The sequence below is a fragment of the Sinohyriopsis cumingii genome, chromosome 13 (assembly GCF_028554795.1).
Source record: "Sinohyriopsis cumingii isolate HCF-2022 chromosome 13, ASM2855479v2, whole genome shotgun sequence".
Lineage (NCBI taxonomy): Eukaryota > Metazoa > Mollusca > Bivalvia > Unionida > Unionidae > Sinohyriopsis > Sinohyriopsis cumingii.
The window spans coordinates 8,227,406-8,251,752 of NC_142973.1; the positions used below are offsets into that span (position 1 = coordinate 8,227,406).

Here is a 24,347-nt window from a genome sequence, read left to right on the forward strand (position 1 = left end):
TAAAGTGAGTGTAGCTCTTAAATTGACTGTTTGCATAAACCTGGGAGCTATCCTGACAAAGGATGCATTTATTTTATTCACATAGGTAGTCATTTTGTGAAATCCATGATAGCTACAAACCACAAATTTAAAGACCAAGTGTAAAGAGTAAATGTCAAAAAACCCATTTATTGCCAAAGGCAAATTTGCCAAATGAATATTACTAGGTAGAATAAACCAATTTTTCAGCAAACTCACAAACAATAAAACTCAAATGTCATGCTAATTAAAAGTCAGTCTCCAAAAAAGTCTACAATAATAAAGTTACAAGAATACCACCATATTCTACGTCTTGCTTTCTCTACCACTTCAAGGTTATTAAACCATGACCCAAACAAAAAATGTTGATAAGTGTGACCTGACTTTTGCCTAAGTACCAAGAAGATGAATGCAACCATCAAGTTTAATGACTGAACATGTGATACTTTCAGGGAAAGGGAGCTATGTGAAAAACTTCAACGTGATGTCTATTCTAAACTTGCCATCAGAAAAATACACTCATGTCTAATCTACACATCTCCGATAACACCATTATACCATAATTTGGGGTAAGTTTTCATGGTTAATCAATCTCTCCCCACTCCCTACTCCAAAAATTGCATTGGTACAGGTACAATAAAACCTGTCTTGAGAGACTGCCCATTTTGCCAGGAAAAATGTGGTCTCTCACAACAGGTTTGTACAAAGAGACCAGTTTCCAAGTTTTAATTTAAGCACAATGTAAGAAGGAATTATAATCAAAATCACTATACATTTATTCTATTCTTGATTCAAATGTGTTGTTTTAAGTAGTATTTTCCTTTTCCATCATTTAGGATTAATTCCGTTATGATATTTCCCATGTTTTCTGCCAGTATACATGACCCCATAAGCCCTTGGCTTATAAAAGCAGCACTCTTTTGTTTTTTTGTTGATAATCATCTTGATCAACCCACGCATTTAATGCATGTACTTGTTCAGTGCAAAGTAGAGATCTGACACTTCCAATGAATTTTTTACTTTAATCTCTTAGCTTTTTTTCCCACATGACAAATCTTTGAGCTTGTGTGTGATACTTACTCAATGGCAAGTAACTGAGGGTGATTATTTGATCTTGCTGCACATGTGTTCAGTAACAACCTTAACAGATATCACACATTATATATTCAGGTTTGTACACATTTAATACAATCACCGTTTTATCTGGTACCCAGAGAACTGATCAATGGATTGACTTGTACCTGGCAGATGTTTACTAAAATTTTGACAGCAACAGATTTGTGTGAATTCATTCAAAGAAATTCTTAATTATATCATTGTAATATATCAAGGGTGTTGGCACATCAGCTCATTCAAGACTATTGGTACATCAGCACATTCAATGTTGGAATTCCTTCGAACACTATACTTCTGGACTTGTGATAGAATGTTAATGATTATTAGGGGTTTATTTCACAACACTTTAAGTTCCACAGTTCAGAGAATTCTATTATATCTGGAGTTTACTAAACTTAATGGTTTGCTTCCTTCTGTTAGTTTGTTAGTTAAGACCACAGATTCGTAACATTCCATTACTATGTAACTTGAGTGTCACTTTAGCAAAATGTGCACTTGGTTCCCATGCTTTTTTAAAAGAAAAATATCCATGTCTTTTCCATGATGAAATTAATTTTTTCAAGGATCACATAAGACCATTACTAAATGGAATTAAAGAACATTTTAACTAAAAAAATGTGCATTTTTCAAATCAAAGAATGTTTCTATCTGAAGATTCACCCAAAACTTCTCAATCAGACAGATGACCATGTACTAAATAACAAAAAGTATTACAAGAAACAAGAATGACTATAGAATATTTATATAAATTTGCATGTTAAGAAATTTCAATTTACAGAATAAAAATGTTAACTTGACTTTGATGAATTGCAGTATGGCGATATAAGAAAACAATAATAAAATGAACTGAAATTAGTTTTCTTTTCCTTTCAAACTTACTTCCAATGAAATCCAAATAATCTGTTGTAAACCAAGATAGCAGTCTCAAGTATTTTATCTCCTGACTGACATAGCATTTATTTATGGAAAACAAATCAAGTGTTATTAGCATCATCAAATTCTAAACCGTATACAAGGATCTGATACACATACCATGTGAAATTTATATGCATGATATACAATGCAAACATTTCCACACAAAAAAAATACATGCAAAGTATTAGAATCTTATCTCAAAAGCAAACGAAGTATTAACCCTGAATTAATCTGTGTCAATAAAACCAAAATTAACGACATTTTTCAAACAACCTCAAGCCCTTAATGTGATTGGGTTAAAAAGACATCTTTTAAAGTGACTTAATTACACAACGGTTGATTTAAATTTGGACAAAAAGACCTCTGAAATCATATACTAGTATATAAAAAAGGACTGGATATTATGTAAATTCCACTTATGTCTGATTGTAATCTGATATACCAGTCCCCAAACCTGTATTAATACTCACAGGGGCTCATATCGTTTCTTAAAATTTAACTAACATATAATACAAGGGATGACATTTCTATTTCTCTTACTACCTATTCAAGAATCAAGACAGATATTTTAAGCTACACATTACCAGTGTTTCTCTTTATCCTCATTTGTACTTCAGAGATCCCCTGATTCTTTTTTATCTGACACCAAGTTTTGATAACTAAGTTTATTTTTTATGTCTTAAGTTTGCACCCCTCCATCTGGGTTACACTGACTTACAGAGCATAATAGCATCAGTGTTGAACACTGAAATTCAACATTTTAGGTAACATAACATTGGACTTACTACTCTATCTATAAGGAATTGTAGCCTGTTTTTTTATTGCTACCACCAGACTTGGCCAGGATTGTGCTAACTTAATATGCAATTGAAACGTGCTGAATGAAATAGTTCCCTCTCACTGGTCCATAAACACGAGGTTATCATCTGGTGCAGTATGTCATTTTGGTCCAACAATAAGTTGGTAGCTTTCTATATATTTTGCAATGTTTTGTAGTAAAATTCATTGCAAAGATCAGTGGTGGCCCATAGCTACCAACCCTAGAGTACAAAGATACTAACTGCTTATGACAAAATAATGATTTTCAAATACAAATGCTGATTTTTAAAACTTTAATGCATATGTAGCTATTTTCAACATCTAAAACCATCAGTAAAGTAGGAAAATAACTTATTTATTTAATGTCAAAGATGCATGTGTTGCGCTCTTGCACCTTCTGCAAGGGCACCCTGTTCCATTCGGGTGCCCATTCAGAAGGTGCAAGAGTGCAACCCACTCACACTCAGACAAAGGCTGTTTATAGAAGCCTTTTCCACTTTGTTTTTTCAATCATTAGATTCCAATATACCATCTTCCATTGATGATCCGAAATCTGTGCAATTTATTTTTACTGATCTGTTTTCGTTCCAGCACAAGATTATTCCTTTCCGATTTTACTGTCTGGAAAAGTGTGCAAAATAAATCACCAGCAACATTAGAAACTGAAAGAGGAAGGTTCATTTGCTAAAAGAAATTGAGTAGAACGAAGTTCCAATCGAATTACATCAAGGTTCTCGATGATGTTAATCAGTTTTTTCATGCCGTTTTATGTCATGGGTGTCTTCATGCCCAGCAACGAAATCACAATAGCACAATTTGAAGAAAGAATTTTTTTCTCCTTTACTAGATGGTTTCTTTGCTGGCGAAAATTTTGCATCTTTTGCTTTCCTTTTCGACACGACTAGAAGCTGAATTTTACAAAGATGATATACAGTGATAGCGGCAGCTGTGCTGTGCAATCCAATCTGGTGGTTAAAGGCTGACAGTGGTAGCCTTGAGTTCAAAAATGAACTAATCATATTTTGTAACTCCATATCCTTATATTCATGTGATACATTTATTTTCAGAATGGAACCAGGTGCCCATTCTAAACAGAAAATTGCAAGGAAATTTTTTATTTAATTCTTTTAAATTTAAAAATGGATTCTTAACAAGGAAAATGTACAGCCATATTTCGGCCAAAATACAGGACAAATAAGGAAAAACCAGGACACTTGGCAGCTATGGTTTTTATTGGCAATAATGTTTAACAGTGTGCTCCTTTTATTACCTATGAAATAATAGGCTTTATCACAACATATTTTTGATAACTTTAATATCAAAACAGAAACTGATGAGCTATATAACGTATCTGTTAAACTCTCCAAGAACAAATGCTGCAGACGTCATCTTGTTGTGAGGCTAGACTGGTCTTCATACCTTGTAAGTAAGAAAAGACAGATCTGGAGCTGTTTGTGGACTAACCAGTCAACTTGACGAAAATCTTACTGAATGAGTTTTTTGACTGACTATACAAGTATGTTTATGGCAAGCATCAAAATGGTCCATATGGCAACCTTCAAATATTCTGGTCCGAACTCCATCAATTTAACTCGCAATCAGTTAAGACTCATAACTATTTCTGTCATCAAGTGGTAGCTGAAAATTCACACGTTTTTTCCAGACTTTTCATAAATATTTGCAATATTCAAGGACTTTTGATGGTCGGGAAGAAAATCAATTGCTTCTCCCAACGTTTCCCAGTAGCATGGGAACACTGCTTATAAACTGAGACATGGTCAGGAACAATTAACATCCAATTAAAATAAATGGTCTCCATTCCCCTCTTTCCTGAACTTTAAATTCCTGGCCAAAACAATAACCATAAACATGAATTTTCCTCATAAATTACCTGCTTCTTCCTTATGTCATCTCTGCCACCATTCTCACTTATTTACAATCTAACTAACTTGGGCTGCTTGACATCTATATTGATGTTTTCAATTAGAAACAAAACTGTGCCAGTCTATGACATTGGTGTTTTAGTACTATTCTCCACCAATATTCCTGTAAAAAATTCAACCAGTCCACTGTTCTTTTTTGTCCTTATAATATCGTATGTAGAATTTTCAACAAAATTTCATAATTCCACAAAATCTGGAATGGTTGGCATATCCAAGATTGGCATCATTTGCATAAAATTGACAATGCATATATCAGGATGTTTCCTGTCAAGCAGTGAAAGTTGTTGAAGATTGTCATCATTTTTACAAACTTGAAAAATCTCTATGCTAGGATGTTTTCTGTCAGATTCGGTCTAATTATGTTCATCTGATATCAAGAAGTTGGTTAAAGGTATTACTATTTTAATAACAAAACATCTGATGGTGTATCCATTAGAAAAAAAAACCAAAGCAATTTATGCCAAGATGTTTTCAACCCAGTTTGATTGCAGTTGATCCTCTGTATGTCAGAAATACAGAATCCAATAACTGGCCAAACTTGAATAAAAAACACAGAAGAATTTTTTTTAAAGCTTGAGCAAAAAAGTGCTTAACTATGAATCCAATTTAGTATTTGAATTAGAATATTAAAAAATTGAACAGAAGTATTTTTATATTTAGAATGTTATCACTCATTATAACTATAGTAATTTAAATACTGAATAAACCCTTACCTTTCTAATTTAATAGTGGGTGTGTTCAGACTGGAATCTAATCCTGAATTACTCGAGGAGCTACACACAGGGGTAGATGTCATCTTCCCAAACGGTACATCAGGACTGTTTAAAAACTGAGAAAATAAAATGACTTTAACTCAGATGAAGAGCTGGGTACCAACATCAGTAAGATGGTCTTAAAGCATCTTAACTTACAACCAATGCACTGGATTTCATCACATGTGGAAAAATGAAGACAATATACAAAGAACTTAATTAGTGTAGTGATACCTTTCAGTCTCAGTGACCATGACCTTTGACCTCAAAATGAAAGGTGCCTTTCTGGTCTCAAGTTCAAGCCAGCCAGTTTGATCATGGCTTGTGACATAGGACTCAAATTATTTTGTGGAAAGTTTTCTTTCTTAGAATCCTTCTGACCTTGGCCTTGGAGCCCCAAATCAACAGGTGTCGTCCGTGTCTCAAATGCAAGCCAGCTACAAAATTAGTCAAGATTTGCAATAATGGCCTTAAACAGTTTTGTGAAACCTGTTTTCCCTACATCAGTCCACGTGGCCTTGATCTCTAACCTTTTGACCCCAAATAAAAATCCCAAAAGATTCTCAAAGTAGTTGACAATTAACTTATAGTGCAGATTTTCTTCAGCCACTGTAATGATGACCTTTCACCTTTTAAGCCCGAATTCAATGTACATCTTTCTGATCTCAAATGCATGCCATTTACAAAGTATTATCAAGGTATCTGGCAAATATATCGAATGACTATGCAAGTTTTCCTGCTTTCAGGCACTAACACTAAATCTTTGCTAAATAAAATGGGTAAAAATTATCATGATTTTCTGAAAAACATTATACCTGAGACTATATTTTGCATCACTTAACACATGAATGAAAATTAAGCTTTATAACCTCAAACACAAGAAGGTAAGGCCTGCGTGTTGAGCGCAATATCAAGCACTGCTGTACAGCAGGTCACTTTGGCCCCATGGTCAAAATATTACATATGTAGAAAAATCAGTTGTCTTGGCTTTATAACAATTCATCCAATTAAGAACAAAGTCCAGTCATTTTGGAAATATAAGAAACTGAATAAAATTTAACCAAAACCTTTATACATATTTTCCATGTCTGACCTAACCAAAAAGTAATGGGACAAGCATGCATTTCACTGAATGGATGGTCCTAACTTCATAATGATTCATCCTAAGTGTGAAGAAAACCCATTAAGAGATTTAGCAAATATAAGCAACTGAAGAAAGAAAAAACAACTTTTAACCAATTTTCTATGACTGTGACCTTGAAACCAAAGACAAAGGGCAATCAAGCAGGCCATAGAAATGAACGGTCTTAGTTTCATAGAGACATGCAAAGTATGACAACACTGGGGTTTGGGAAATATATGCAAATGAAAAACTTAAAATCAGAAAAGTGACAGCTATGTCTTGCTTCCCACTAACATGGGCTTCACAATAAAACAAAGGCATGCTGATATTTGTCTAATAATTAAAACACTAATTAGGAGTATAAAACACCCTCATTACTCCATCCCCACCCAATGATAGACAAAATGACCACATCATTACTTACTTATTAGCTTTCCTGACATTTAAAAAGATAGAAATGTTGTTATGGAATATGGGTGCCTAACCAGTGTATTGAAAATGATCCAAGTGCTAAACCTAACACTGGTATGATGGACAAATTGATTAACAAGAGTAACAATACCTGTCCTACAAATGATGTAAGGAGCATAAAAAAAAAATTCAAAACTAAAAATCAAACCTTACCTGTGAGGGAGAGAAGGGCAGATTCTTGATAGGAGTGCCAGTTGGAGTGAGTGATTCCTTTTTAACTGGCACTTTAACCTCTGCTTTACTTTGTTTCTTGAAAGGTTCCTTGTTTTCTATATCACTTTCTTGTATGGGATCCATTTTTATCTTATTTGCAGGGTTCTGAGAGGAAATGGGGAGTTCTTTCTCTCTCATGACCTGCTCGCTTGCTTCTGAGGATGCTTTGTCTTTGAGCTGTTTTCTCAGTTGTATCTGGAAATTGCCAAATTGAAGTTTACAGCAATTAGTGAGATAATGTTCATTAATATATTCATGGTTCTACAAAACAAAATGAACTTTTCTTTTGCTATTTGATCTGTAGATTAAGGGAGAAGTCATACTTTTTCAAACTGTTAGTTGGGTCTATAAATTTGTAGTTTGTAGAAACCATGAAATCAACAAAAATTGGTAGCAATGAAACAAACTGCACTCACTATATGTGGACTGAAATGTGTTTTGGGTGTGTGATTTGTGTGTGATTTGGATTTTTAATGTAGCTTTAACAATTTTTCATTCATATCGCTACTATGTCTGCAGTGTGACAGTTTAAAGTGATGTCTAGCACTGGGGCATCGTGCCGCAGACATGTAGTGTGATGTCCTACCCAGTCACATTATCCTGACACCAAGCTGACCAGTCCTAACACTAACCTCTTAACACTGAGCACCAAGCGAGGCAGCTGTTAGTACCATTTTTATAAGTCTTTGGTATGACTCGACTGGGGATCAAAACCACGACCTCCCACATCCGAGGTGGACATTCTAACCGCTAGGCCAACATAGTCAGAAATGTGTTTTGGTTAAAAAAATCTACACTGTGATGTATGTACTGAACATCACCCTGTGAATTCAAGAATTCATGTTTTAGTGCATTCTGATTTTGCTGAACTTACGAAGTGAGCATGGTATGAGTGGAATTCTGTCTTATGAATTATTGTTTATTGTACAAAATGAAGTTAGGTAATACTTGCCTAAAGGAATGGTGTATGCTGCAGGAACTTGCACAGAAAATCACTACATAAAGCTTAAAATCTAATTGAGAAACACCTCTCACAGCTGTAAGATAACTGCATGAAGCAAATTTTGCTCTTGGTTGTCTCGTTCGATCGTTATCTCATATCCATAAGTTCGGAAATAAACTTGACTACCTCCTGAATCCAGAATTCCCAGGAAGCTGTTGTTCTTGTTGTTGTTTTGTTGTTGTGGGGTTTAACACCATTTTTCAGCACACGATAGGCTATGTATGGCGACCAATATTAATGGTGGAGGAAGAACCTGGGAAAACCCTGGGAATAACCACCGACCCACGAGAAGCTACCGGCAAGCTTTCTCACATACCCACATTGGCCAAATCCTAGACTCGAACCCACACAGACAGAGGTGAAATGTCCCAGAAAGTAAATATCTCCCAACAATATCAAAATCCACAAACAAATCCCAGAAAAGTCTCGTGTCATCTAGGATTTTAGATCCCAAACCTCTCCAAATTTACTGAAAATGTGTCTACAGCCCAGGTTTATGGCTTTGGAATGGGGAGACAAAGATGGACAGTTTGTGACTAAACCTTACTGCATAAAGGTCTAATCATTGGATGCCCTCAAAATGCACCAATCCAATGAAGGATGGATGGGCTACTTGGTGTGAAGGATCTCACATTAAGCCTGCCTGGGATACGAGTGATTTGGACCATTATCTTCAGCTGGAAGCACCAGTGCAGAACGTCCCAAATCAGAATAAATAGGTTGGGTGATTTAGTCCTCCATTTCAGGAGGTAGGTCACTTCTCATCTCTTAAAGCTGTACCAATTAATCGACCATACTCATAATTGAGCTGATTATTAGAACAATCGGTATAATCGGTATCAGCAGAAATAATCAGTGCCGATGTAAACAAATTTCCAAAATATAAATTCAGTCATACAATTCATCTTGACAATTCTTGAATTTTAAATCATAATTAAATAGTGGAAAATAAGCAATAAACATTTGATTTTAGGGTTAACTGAAAGAAAATATATTCTTAAATGTAAATACTTTTTAACACACTTGCTGTAAACTACCGCTGATTGTCTGCACACAACAAATCACCAGTACCATTCATGCACTCATCCCAGTCACAGCAGCCAACCAGCAAATGAGGCCTCATGCAGATGTTGAACTTCCAGCATACACATTAGCACATAGCTAGGCAACTACTATGAAATTATGACTGACTGTAGTTAATCTGTTCTTTAGCCAATACTGCAATAGCGGTCGCACACTGAAGCAACTGAACGCTGACATACAAATATTATGCAGCATTGATATTGGCATACTAGCGCGAGCGACGTTAACCCTGGATACCCCAGCTACTGAGCTGCTTCAGGGCGCGACATGTAGCATGGTGCATGCATCCATTCAGCCACATGGAAAACTTAGTAGTAACTTACTTGATTTAAAACATTGTTTCAAGAGCGCAAATCAATTGGATTATTAATATTGACTAGCGATTGTACCATGCATAATGTCAAGCTCAAAACACTCAAGTTTAGTCTGGAATTACTTCAAAGTAAATGCAGTCAACGAGTCCTAAGCAAATTGCACACTTTGCAAAGTATGCATTTCCAGAGGTGGAAAGGGATTCTAAAAACTGTCAAGTTTACCCCAACCCAGAGTAGCCCCAGTTTGAAACATGCATAATCAAGGTAATTCTGACAAGCCATTGTTTGATGTTAAACATTGCCGTAGGCTACCACTAATCCCTTACATAAGATTGCCGTGGCTAGAAGTGGAGAGCCAGACCTAGAAGCTGCGAGGCCGCCAGATAGTCAATTATCACCTAGATGTGGAAACGTTTGTCCAGATCAAAAGAAGTTGCCCGAAGAAGTGGGAGTGTCTTAACTTCTTTTCCCTGCAGACAGACAGCCAGGTTGAACTGGCCGCTAAGACGATTGGACAGGGTCACAGCGCCACCCAATCAGAATCGAGGTAGGGGAGAGACCCTGATTTGGCTAGAATGATATCTCCGCATCTTCCGGCAAGAATTACTTCGCTAGAGAGATTGCCCAGAGGAGGATAGCGTAACTCCAAACAGCCATTCGTTATTGGCGGGAATATCTTAGAACAGGAAATTCTAAGTACAGACAGCTTCAAATAAGGAAGCTTTGAGGGACAGACCAGTTACAGTTTGGTCCCGTAGTCTCAGAAAGAAAGATGGAGGAAAAAGGAGAATAAAGGAGAGAAGTCAGGAGAAGTTGAATTCTAGGAGGAAAAGGGGAGAGAAGGGAGGAAGAGGAAATTGGGAGCGAAACTGAAGGAGGAGATAGTCGAGGGAAACGATGTCGAAGGAGGTGTTGGAGGAATGGAAGGAAGGAAGGAATTAGCGGGAAAGAAAAAGATGAGTAGACGCAAGGACAGGGGGAAAATCGAACTCACACTGTAAATCATGGGATGAATTAGGCTGTCACTTGGTCGAGGGAAAGACGGGTGATTGAGAGTTTATCGTTTTAAATTATCGAATTTATTAAATTGTTATAAATTGAATTTCATCTTTGTGTTCTCTATTATTTAGCCGTTCGCATTGCTGACTGGGGGCTCAGAGCTGTAAATCTACCTCGTCACTAATTTAACTTTCTAATCCACGAGCCCGGGTGGAACTTTCATCATAATTTAATTAATATATATTGGAAGAACACCACCCCAATGTGTGCAACTGTCACAAAATCTATACATCAAATCTTGTCCAGCACTTGCGCTGCAAGCACATCGTCGAACCTCAGCAGCTGCAGCAACTCCTCTTTGATGAAATGCTGGACCAGAAGCAGCCATTTGCATTTGACGACCCGAGAGCTATTATTTGGCACAAAGCTATTGCGGAGTTCATGGCAGTAGATGTGCAACATTTTCTGTTGTTGGAGACATTGGATTTCGACGTCTGATGGCCATGGCAGAATTGCACTACAAAATTCCAAGTTGGAAGTACTTTTCAACATCTTTGATACCTGACATGCATAAGGCGATACAAAGCAAGGTGCGTGATTTAGTTTCTGCCCAATCAGACCTTAGTTTGACCTCTGATGCGTGGTCAGACCCGTCCATCGGCGTAGCCTTGTTGAGTCTTATGGCACAATAGCTGACTTTTCAGCGGAAACAGGTGATTTTTAACACTCTCGGTTAATCACACACTGGAGAATCTTTGGCGAGCAACTGGACAAATTATGCGAGGAATACAACATTCCCATCTCCTTCTGCATGATGGAGGTACAAACATGGTTAAAGCAATGCATCTGGTTGAAATTGACAACATCAGCTGTTTTCCACACAAGCTGCAGCTCGTCACTGATGGCATTCGGTTGCAACGAGCTGTCGAAGATGTTTTGGCGATCTCGTGATCCATAATCAACAAGTTTCGGCACTCCAAAGCTGAAATCTGCGAATTCTTTATTTTCCCAACTTCTGCGTGTCTTTGGCAACCAATGTGATTCCTCACATCCTCTCTGCCACCATGCCCAATACTAAAATTTGTGGCACACTGTGTGCAAAAAGCATGATGTATATCAATGTTTAATGGCAGAATGCGCAGCCAATTTTTGGTATATTTGAAATTAAACTTCACTTTTTGAGCAATACATTTCTTTTTCCTTGGTGGTGAAGCCATTTTTAAGATCTTACATGCAATGCCAACGGTAATTCAAATCAGTGTTGGTGACGCATGCATGGAGCAAAATTCCGGTTAGTCCCCAGTTTCTCTCAAAAGCATTTGTAAAACTACTCTTATACATATAGATTAAAATAGGTTAAAATGCTTGCTACTGGGCCAACTATACCAATCGGCTGTAGTTCTACCAATATCGCAACCAGCAGTACCGGACCATTTCGGCAACTGCCAATATCATGACTAGCGCTTAACGTGAAATCGGTTATTTTATTAAAGATTTAAAATGATTGAGAATTGGAGAATTTGTGAATTTTTTCCTTGCGGCATGAATCCGTTAATTGCTGAAAAAGATGTGAAATTCACACCAAAATCATGAGGGTTGGCAGCTATGAATAAAGTCTGCATCATATGCACATTATTTGTGGGAACAGTTCTGCTGACCACATCACTAAACATGCTTCTTCGACACTGTAAAAATGACACCTATGTAAACTATCTCTGAAACTTCCAATCATGCTGATTTAAAATATTTTACGAAGGTCCAACAAGAATTCTTTGTCCAAAAAAGGCATAATTATATGTATGGTCTCTTGCTCATAACTGAAGTAATCTTTGATCATTAGAAATGAAGTTTACAGTTAGTGTTTTATTTTGTGGTCTACAGTGGCACATTGTTTTCACACAAATTCAAATCATAATACACATGGATTCTATTTTGTTAAATCAAGGGATCCTTTAATTAAACTGGAAGTATTTCAGAGAAAGGGATCTATTAAAATTAGCATCTAAAACTACAAAAGGTAACTTTCTACTAAACTTTTAATAATGGCACTGAATATATGAAATGCCAGAAGATAATGCACAATACACTGGACAAGAAAACAAGGAAAAATGTGTCTGGCACTTGAACAAGGCAATACTTTCAAAAGAAAATGTTTTCACAAACAAACAAAAAAAAAAACATGCCTGCAGTTAGTTGTGAAGCAATAAACCTCTGCAGCATGTCCTTAAGATTCACAATACATAGCATATGTTACAATACATTATCGATGCACATAACAACTTCAAAGTGCTGCTTTTTATTTCCTGGATGTATTTCTAGCATGCTGATTACATCTGTTTATATGCCATTTGCATCCTCAACAAGGTAAAAACAAATTACTTCCAAACTGACTACTTGTTAGGTGTCAGTGATCTTTATTCAAACTTTTAGGCCACTTCAGGCCAGTCTATTTGATATGGTGCAGAACATGTCTTGGTCATAGAGCCCTTTGTTGCATAAACGCTTTTAAAAGATTTTATAACCAATTTTATGTCTTCCCTAAAATTTGGAAGGTATTATGGTGTTATCTTCAAAACAGAAGAAATATTGCAGATTACTCATGCATGGAAAATTCTTATCTAGAACAAGTCTGAGTATGGAAGAAAAGATGACTAACAATCAAATCCTTCACATTGTACACCCTGCAAAACAACTGCCACAGACAGTCAAAAAGGAAATTATTGACAACATACACTCCACTTTTACAAATTCACAAGGTGGTTGTAACTTGTACAGTTTGGAAGCTGCCCTTATGCCAATTCTGTTATAATTTTTTAAAGATCCTGTTGGCATGTTCAGTGGCCGATTATAAGAGCATAAAAGGAGACATTGCAAACTTATTTAAGTACTTTATAGATCATTTTATAGCCACTTGCGCACAAAGTTTCTCTATTGCTTTGTATCCATTTAGAATGAGTTTGGATGCTAATATTTCTGACGATTTCACAGTGAATTTCATACAGTTAGTTCTGATTTGTGGTTATTGCTTTACTCTGGACATGAACAAACAATAACTGCCAATCAAAACTTATTGTAACATATATCAGTGCACAACACAATATAGGATTAAATGATCATGGTTGGGTATTTATCAATATATAAATTTTACTAATCACTTACAAAGTAAATAAAGTCTGAAGTCCATGATCATTTAATCCTTATAATTCCAATTTACTCTCTTTCAGTCATCATATCAGTAGATTTCATTAACATAGCATTCACTTCTAGGTACCTCATTTTCGCGCATTTAAGACACACCTAATTATAAGATGCACCCATATATAAGACGCGGGTTTTGACGATTTGTGTAAAAAATATTTTACATAAGACGCCCACAAATATAATACGCACGCGGCCTAGCCATCTGCCGCACTGAGCAATTTATCTCCAGTGGTTTCTAGAACAATAAACACCAGATGTAAAGGCGGCTTCATTGATCTGCTAGGCCAAGTGTTCAGTGGGTGGGATTAGTACCATACATAGACCAATAAATGCCCAATGTATGCAGTTAGCATATATACCAGTAAACATGGGAACAGTCTCTTATTACCGGTATATATAAATGAGTGATCAATTTGCTTAGCATTTTTAAAATTTATAAAATTGTCACGATGCCAAAGCGAAAATCATATATGGCCGACTTTAAATTAGACGTCATCAAGTTTGCCATGGAGCGTGGCAACAGAGCTGCTAGAAGAGAATTTAGCTGCAGCGAGAAGAATGTACGTGATTGGAAGTTGGAGGAAGAGGAGATTAAGAAGATGACAACTCAGCTGCATCCGATACCACTGACGTCAATGAGGATCAATTAGCATCAGTTATGGAGTTATTCCGCGACAACGACAGTGAATTTGATTCAAGTTACGATGGATTTGAAGCCGAAACTGATGACGATGAAAATGAAGATGAATAAAACAATACGGTACATTGATTTTTGATCAAGTCAAACACTATTTAGTAACAGTTTATTATATTGTGTTTAATAAAATTTTTAAATATATGGTAGAACTGATTGTCATATTTAAGTCCTATATTGAACAAATTCTTGTCTTGTTTTTGAACTATTTAGTCTTGTCTTGTTTTCGAATGCACCCACCAAAGATACTGAAAATTTAAGTATCTTTGAACCCAACCGGATGTATAGGTAATATAGCCGCCGCAGTTTTTGCTGTGATAATTAATAACAATAAACAAAACTATTTAAACATACTATATTATATAAATTTAAAACATTTACTCCTACTAAACTTAGATCTGCAATAATTATACAAAACATTGAAACGAAAGGATTTGAAATTTGAAGTGGCCTGCATTGGATTGGTACACATGGTAATTACTGAACACTTACCCAATTGTTTTTACAACTAGGAATGAAAATCATGAAACGTGAATATCGACCGCAATAATTGTCCTTCAATATCACACACTGTACCGTTCGTTCGTGTTAAAAAATACTTAGATAAGACGCCCATTAATATAAGACACACCCTGGGTGCGGGGTAAGTAAAATTTTGTATAAGACGCGTCTTATATACGCAAAAATACGGTAGATCCCAGTTTTCTTTTACTTGCCTCATCAATGTGTCAGAATACACAGGCCCATCTTCGTTAGCCAAGAGTGGTAGATTTTTATGCAGTAATGTAAGTAGAGAGTCAGAGCAGGTCATGCCAGTTGTCTAAAGAGCTTGTTACAATCATTTTTTTAATTGGAAAACAAAATGATTAATGCTGTTTAAACCAGCTATTCCTGTTTTTTAACATTACACATATGTATTGGAATAATGTGTTCTTATAAAATTCAAAGATCTTGCTTTCTGCACCTTTCGATCATTCTAAAGCAAACTCATGTCCATGTTTAGTGAGATTCCTTGCTTGTCATTTGACCATGACCTTTAATAACAGCTGCTGGAACATATCTTCAAAGTGAAATGCAATAATTTCTGACGATTTGCTTGTAAAGCTTGCCATATGCGTTCTTCGGCAAAAGGGTGAATGCTGGAGTGCAGGAAGGTCTGTGCAATTACATTAACTATTTTAATCTAGGGTTCTGTAAATTTTGATCGGAAATCAAGGGGGGGCGGCGACTTGTTGTTATGATTATGGTGCAAGGTGTTGAAATTGATAAAACTTCACAGAAAATGACATGGAAACAGGGAACCAAAAGTAGCCCACAAAATTTATCGATGTGTAAAAAATTCCATATCAGTATTATGACCGTTTACATGCAATCAAACTTTAGAAAATGAGGTCCTTTCATAAAAACTGAAATTATAATGAGTATTCAAGATATTAAGCAATAGAGAAACTTCGCGTAAAAGTGGTTATTAAATGATCACAGTGCTCAAAGAAATATTTTTTGAACATAGGCCCGGGGCTGGTGACTTAAATAAACTCACAAGCCCTGACTGAAATTCCACAAGCCTGGCCTCCAATCAACATGCCCAAAATTTCCCTTTTTTAATATTTTCAAACAACATTGCAATACCTACACACTCAGCCAGCCAGAGTTCTAAAATTTATTTTTGATGGGCTTTGCTGATAGCTAACATAAATTGGTTTCAAAAATGAATTATACTTGAAAACTTTTCCGATAACTGAAATGATAATGCTTTGTATTCTATACATGCAGTAAAGTCTAGCTTGAAAGAAACATTGCCCCAGTTCACAAACTTGTAAACAATATAATAGATTTGGCTTAAACATTCTACTTCAAGGCAATAATATGTACACACATCTAGCATCTCTTTGATTTACCTATAATGGGTTGTTCCACTTCCTGATCCTACCTATGCAAATTAGTACAATGGCTCACCCACTGCAGCCTTGAAACACATCTCACTAGCTACTGTCAGCCAATTAGGTAATATGTGAAATGTTGATTTATACCTGACCTCTTTGCCTTTAATTGTCGCTATTTAGTTTTACATCAGCTCCAATCATGACTGATTACCATTTATACATGCTACATGTAACAAGCATATACTGAAAGTGGAGAGTTTTCTGGGTTTTTTCCAAATCACAAACATGTCAGGGGGGTTAGTAATAGAAAATTGTAGTTTTAGCACAACACATCATGCTTCAATCTGATTAAAATCAGATCTCAAATTCCTGTAGGACAGTGGTAATCTGATTTATATTGTGCCGGGTTATGGCAGGTATATCAACATCTTGAAAATACATGTACACAGCGTGATAAAGTTTCCTCATGCAAATCAATTTTTTTTCTCAACAAGTCTCACTTTGAGTACAAGATGGGCCAGGGGCATCTGATTTTTTGAACACTGGATCAGTAAAATTATTAAATAATACATGGTAAACAAATCCCGAGTGTCTTCTTTAAGTGTGTGTGTCTGTCTGTATGTATGTCTATCTGTCTGTATGTATGTATGTTTGTGTTATTAGTAGCTGAGCATGCTGACAGGATAAAATAAGTGGCAAAGAACTGAAGGCGGGGGGCATATTTTAACCACATGAATTAGTCACCTTGTGTTTGCTAATTTGTAAACGACATTGGGTACTGTCAATAGTCATACTTCGTTAATCACAAGTAAGTACATGTGCCTGCTATGGAAGTCTGAAATTAATTGTCAGTTTAAAGAATAAAAAGGCAAACAACTAATAATTATTCATGACTGCTGAAGATTAAAGTAACTTGTATAAGGTAAGTATCATTTTGTATTAAATCTTTCCTTCTTTTATTGATATGGAAAAAATATTAATACATCAATATATCGTTTCATCCTAAGTCCATATATTCAAAAATTTCAGTTGCAACAAAAAATTTTGAAATAACTCTCAGCAAAACAATTAAAACTCTATTACATAACAATTTTGAAATAACTCTCAGCAAAACAATTTAAAACTTATTACTTGGTTTTTGCAAGAAATATGTTCTTACTGGTACAAAAATCAATATATTCTCTTTTGTAATTTTCTTCAGTTATAAATTATTTTACATTTTAATCCCCAAGGTATATTAACTTGTTCTACTGAAATGTATTTATCTCATGGTACAACATTTTATCTTTTTACAATCTGGTCAACATAATATTTTTTCCTGTGGATATCATGGGTTACTTCCCTTGCTTTCTTTGTGTGGGAAGATGTGTTTTATAAATGGATTATATTGCATATGATTTGAGAAATGTTTCAAACTTTACTGAGTTTAACATGTGCAGATCTTGCTCATAATAAAACTCGTTGGATGGCTCAAAGTTTTTTTGTTTTTTTTTAAGATGTTTACTATGACTGATGAAAAATAGTCTCTGGAGTTGCAACAAGTTGAGACAATCTGACACGAGATCTTTTCCTTAATCTGCATTGATAATTACAGAACTGATGTGATGTCCTGATCATTAAGCATATATTCCAAGTATGATAAATATGTTACAATTTGCAATCCCACCATCAGTCCAGTACTGGATAGTATGTGAGAAAAGCTGGTATCCAGGGTAATAACAATTAGATGAGCAATGACTTTATTAACATATATACACAGATTTTTCTCATTACCAAACTCATCCAAGAGCTTACAGCAACTGGCATGATATTTACAAACAAAACTTATCTACTCTACTGAGTACAAGTCTTAAATTCTATTTACTATGAATTCATTTTTGTGAATATATATTTTTGTGGTTTTGTGAAAAATCGTAATTGTCGATACTTAAATTCATAGATAAAGGGTTTCTTGCTTTTAAAAAGGATCATTGCTTGTTTGGTTTTTTAATTCATGGTTTTTAGCAACCACAAGATTAACCAAAGCTGGTACCCCACCTCCATATGGTGAACTGACAGTATCATGTTTTCAAAGAATTTGTGTTATACATGAACTCTATGATGCTGGTATGTAATGTTGCTAGGTGCAAAATGTAAGACAGAATTTGTGTGACACTTACAAAAGAACAGAACAATGATGAAAGCAAAGTGCCTGATCCTGCTGGGGATAGGGTGGAGACTTACAAGTTTTTTCCTTTTACTTCTACGCAGAATGGCTGGAGTAGTGAAACGGGAGGTTACAGGGGAGGTGATGGGAATAAGACGGCCTGGACTCTTCAATCTCTCAATAGCTCTCCCATCAAACCTATACTCTGAAAAATACACAATGTAATTACATTAGAGCAAGATGAGAGAGACAAAAACGACAGCAGCTAACTGATCATAGCAAAATATTGCTCTACTCTTAAATATATATTTGTTGTTGTAAGGTTTAATGCCATTTTTCAGCACAAGATTGGGGGCCAGTATAACTGGTGGAGGAAGAACCCCGAGAAAACAATGGGAATAACCACCGACCCACCTTTGTACTATATATGACTGTTTCATGTTCTTTCAATGTACCACCCCACCTTTATACATTCAACATCTCCATTTTCCTGGTCTTCTTCATCCCCATATCACAGAAATAGTGGTGGTATAGGTCCACCACTGACAGGCTTTCTCATGTACCCACATTAGCCAAGCCTGAGACTCGAACCCACGCAAAAAAGAGGTGAGATGGCAGTGATCCAGAACGGTGAGCACTTGAGACCACTCTGTAAATTTTGACACTTTGCTTGATCATATAGCTACAATATTCATCCCCATACCACACAGCAAAACTTCAAACTGAGTAGAACTGTCCTTTAATTTATTATTGTAACATTCGTCATCACCAAACATGTGCTTTAATCCTTATAAAATCAAATGAAAGAAAACTTGGTGCATACTCCAGTACATGCTGTTTCAGACTACTGCTTAATTCATCATGTACAATTTATTCTAGTATTTCTTACAGGAAGAAACCTTTGTACTATATATGACTGTTTCATGTTCTTTCAATGTACCACCCCACCTTTATACATTCAACATCTCCATTTTCCTGGTCTTCCTCATCCCCATATCACAGAAATAGTGGTGGTATAGGTCCAGATAATTGTGTGTGTTGTTAAGTGCAGTTTAGGTTCAATGCCGTATATGCTCCTTCACCCCAGCCTTTCATCTTACCTCTGAGAATCCTTTGGAATTTATGTGCATTTTGTCTTTTATGTAATTTTATTAAAATCTGACAATCTTTATCATTAAAATGTGGTAATAAAAAAGTGATTTTAGCTTAATACTACTAAAATATACATGAGCCATTAGTCATGGTGCTGAAAATTTGGACACCGACTCGTAGACTGAACATTTTAAGCTGTAGGAGCGGAGGGGTTTGCTCACCTCATCTTACCTCTGAGAATCCTTTGGAACTCATTTGCAGTTTGTCTTCCATGTAATTTGATTAAAATCTAATAATCTTTATCATTGAAATGTGGTTAGAAAGAGTCATGTTAGCTTAATATCATTTTATATATATATATATATATATATATATATATATATATATATATATATATATATATATATATATATGAGCCATTAGTCACTGTCCTGATAATTTGGACACCAAATTGTGGACTTAACCATTAAAGCTGTACGAATGGAGGGATTTGCTCTTACAATCAAACTCCTGTTGTTGGTGTGCATTAGTATAAAACCATAGTTAATATTCTTTTTAATATGCATACAGCTTGTTTTATTCATTTCATTATTTTAGAAAATTACTAAACTGTTTGTTAGAGATCCTTCCTTAGCCATGAAATCAAATGGTCCACTTTAAATTTGGTCAAGTTCCTGGCAGATGCTACACTGTACTGATTACAAAATAGCCTGATGATTGTTCTACACCTGTTGCAAAATAGATCATAAAAACAATATGAAATAAATAACTGTACAAGTTACAGTAAAAACAATTATTTATGAAGTCTGAGTGTTTTTTGAAACAGAAAGGACACTTTTATCACAACTTATAATTCTCTGCAAATACTTAGCCGATCATGCTGACAAACATAACTTTGTAACCTCCCAAATCCAGGACTCCCAGAAAGATGTAGGTGCCACCTAGCAGGTATCTGGAATGGGCTCTAATTATAATAATATCTGGAATGGGCTCTAATTATAATGGTATCTGGAATGGAATACTATTAGTAGTCTTATATCTAATTTGTGGGACTTCTTGACTTTTGGCACTGGTTTCAAGTGGTAGCTGAAGCTAAAGTCCATAACGTAAATTTGACTGCATAAAGTACTTGATATAGATATTCACAATGTATGATTTCGAGATTTTATAACTGGCCAAAAATCTATGTTATCAGTATGTCGAGCATACATGACAATTTTAAAAAAAGCTGTGGTGGCAATAGTGGCAACGGCAACAGCAATAATAATGGTAACAACAGAACCATAAGCACCAGGTCTACAACTTACTGGCAGACTTTGAAGAGAGGGCAGTGAACTTGATTGGCGTCACACCATGGCTGGTTTCTGTCCCCTTCCCTAAATCTATTGATGCTAAACTTCCAATCACGTTTCCATCACTGAAATTAAAGCACAGCAAAAAAAATGTAATTTTCGTGGGTACTTAAATTCGTTGTTTTGCCTGTCAAAGTTTGCATATTTGTAGGTATTTAATTTCATGGTTTAACCTCTACAAATACCCAAAATAAAGAATACAAAAGAATAAAACTATGCTGACACAAACTGCGGTCACTTTAATGTTTAAAACAATACTACCACCTGTAGATGCACAGATCAAAGACATGGCAAGTTCAATACTTACACCGTGCTTTCAACCAAGTGAATAACATCAGTCAAAGCCAATGCAGCCCACAGCACTAAAACAATACTTTCATCTCTTTGAGCACAAATAAAACACATGTCAAGATTAGTCACTTTCGCCATGTTTTCGTTTGAGTGATCAACATCAAGGGAAGCAGATGCAACCAACAACACTAAGCCAATTGGTTATTAAAGAAGAATTTAAGTCCCACTTCCACGAGTGGTATGCTAAACAGGTCATGGACACCATTAAGGAAAAAGATGCTACTGGTGACGATCAGTGCACAGTACAATAGCCCCCCTCTTATAAGGCCACCCCTATTGCAGCTGGGAAGTGGCCTTATAATGATGGTGACCTTTCTAGAGTGGGATGACAAATGCGAATAGTAAATACATATGAAGAAAGTGACAAGTACATTTAAGTCTAAAACATTTACAATTTTCATTAAAAAATCACATGCATGTCATGAAATAAATGTAAAACAAACTGTGTCATCATTTCCAAAAGAATGTTATGAATAACCGTTGATATAGTTTTAAAACTGTCTTTATAATTATGTTACAAATCACATCTGTCATTTTGTTGGTAACAGTCTAAAAACCAAACCAGTCTCGTCACAATTAAAAATATCCTTGCTGTCATATCCCATGCATATATCGTTTAGTCTTTTGTTCCAATCTTCCTTATTAACATCAGCTGATTCACCATTATGGACAGAACACTTAATATTGTGTCGCACTTGAAATCTGTGCAACCATCCGTTACTTGCGGTAAAATCGTCATATCCCAATTCAACTGACAAAATTGTTGCTTTTTCTTGTCATTCAAATCAGGATACAAACATCTCCTGGGTCAAACAATCTTCCTTTCTCCATCCATTTCACCTTCCCACTTCTGCAGAATTGTTTCCTTATCTTTCACGATATTGTTATGCGAGTCTTCCTGACATTAGTTTTCTGAATGGATCCTCAAACCCCCCTTCACCTCTCAGTCAGTTGAATTAATTTCACTTTCTCTTCTAAACTGAGAATTTTTCTTTTCCTTGATGACATGTTGATCTTTTTGCAGTAAGTTATTCATGTTGCCAACTACAATACTCATAAAACAATTTTTTATGCATCTAAACAAATTGCCATGTGTTTATAAAGGAAGTGACCTTGTCACATGATTCGAAAGTCACAGTCTGGTACCCTATTGTTTTTATACATTCTTTTACACCAAGTGAGAGAAGCCAAAACAGTTTCAATATGTACCATTAACATCATATAGATCTGACCTCGCGGCTGTTAGGATTTGTAATTTTGACAATTATTGTCAGTAGTAGTAGCCACTAATCATCAAAGTCAGCAAGCTCAACATCTTACTAAGGGAAGCCATAAAGGCTATCAAACCATTTTCCTGCTGACTTGTGTATTGTACATCGATACTGCCACTTCTCAGCTGTTACTACTGTTCAATAATTGTAATCTTAACAATTATCAGAGTGACTAAACCGGACATCTTATGATAACACAGCAGTAAGGCTAATTGGATTACATGTACTTACCCTTTTGTATGGATTAAAATTTGAGTCTTTCTCGGCTTTATGGAATAAATGTGGTTCTCGTGAGGCATAAATGATATAATATTACCCTTAGTGGTACACGTACTTTAGTCAACACTTCTTTCAATAACAAAAACCTGACATCGGGAAACATAAATCGGATTACTTAACACACATTATGAATAAAATATTGGTTCTGTATACATATCAAAATAAAATACGGCCGTTTGTGAGGGGTAAATTTTATATTATTGCACTAATATGCTGGCCGCTGGTCACGTTAGCTGGGTGGCCTTTCTTGAGGGGTACTTTTGAACACAAACTTGTCGGTGCCAACGGATTCTAGCTGTAAGGAGCGGGTGGCCGCTGGTCGAGGGGGGCCGTTCAAGAGGAGGACTACTGTATTAGTAAACCATACAACCACATCAAGCCAATTCACGCTGAATGGATAATTGAAGCTCACGTGACAATGAGTGAAAGATCAGACCTAATTATCATTGGTTTTGAGAAAGCTGGACTTGTTTAATTCAGCAATTTGGGGATTATTTACCTGAGAAGCATTTGTAAGTACCATGAGACCTGACTGACACGATGTTGATACAGTGGCTTTGTCCAAAAATCTGTGAAGTGTGAGCTTTAATACTCTGCTGTAATTAGTGTATATACATAGTGTTTCATTAATAATAGTGTTTCAAGAAATAGTTATAGTATTTTACAGGATTGTTGTTCTTTTGGATTAAAAATGTATGGATAAAATGAAATGTGCTTTCAGAAGGATTTAAATGTTTCAACAACAGTTGTAATGAATGAAAGATTGATCTGAATAAGTATTAAATTTAATTTTCATATACTGTTATTTTGTATTATTTTTCTTTCATTTTCGGTATTTCTATTGTTTGAATACCTTATGCTTTTTCTCTATTTTCTCCTAATCCTTACTTACCTCACATATCGATTTATGTCATTGAGTGTAAAATTACAGCTATCGGATACCTTGTTGAACATGTGCATTGAAACAATATAAAATGATTTATAACTCTTATTTCAAAAGGTTAAAATAAAAAATAAAACAAACACATGTAAAAGCTAATATTTAATTACCAGATTACAATATTGACCTTGATTTATCAAATGCTAGTAGCTGTGTTGATCTCAAAGAATGAAACACTGTAAGAAAACGGGGTGGGGTGGGATGGGCATCATCCTACATGGCTCATTTTTCATTGGGGATATAAATTCGTGGTTCTGGGCAACAATAAAAAACACGAAAATTGGTCCCCCACGAAACTGATGATACTACATTACTTACCTGTTATTATTACATTGCTTTCAAGGTGAAATTTCCTCCACCAATTAGTAA

General features: G+C 35.6%; 1 protein-coding gene across 1 annotated transcript in view; it reads right to left on the bottom strand.

Moving 5' to 3' along the window:
- The window catches only part of LOC149784914 (myb-related protein A-like), an 85,444-nt gene that overhangs the window by 36,822 nt on the left and 24,275 nt on the right, over nucleotides 1-24,347 (bottom strand). The window contains exons 7-10 of the mRNA XM_089978507.1: nucleotides 21,093-21,202; nucleotides 18,771-18,898; nucleotides 7,311-7,565; nucleotides 5,525-5,640 (exon numbers count right to left, since the gene is read on the bottom strand). Coding sequence (XP_089834633.1) covers nucleotides 5,525-5,640; nucleotides 7,311-7,565; nucleotides 18,771-18,898; nucleotides 21,093-21,202 — 609 coding nt within the window. The remainder of the gene's footprint in view (nucleotides 1-5,524; nucleotides 5,641-7,310; nucleotides 7,566-18,770; nucleotides 18,899-21,092; nucleotides 21,203-24,347) is intronic.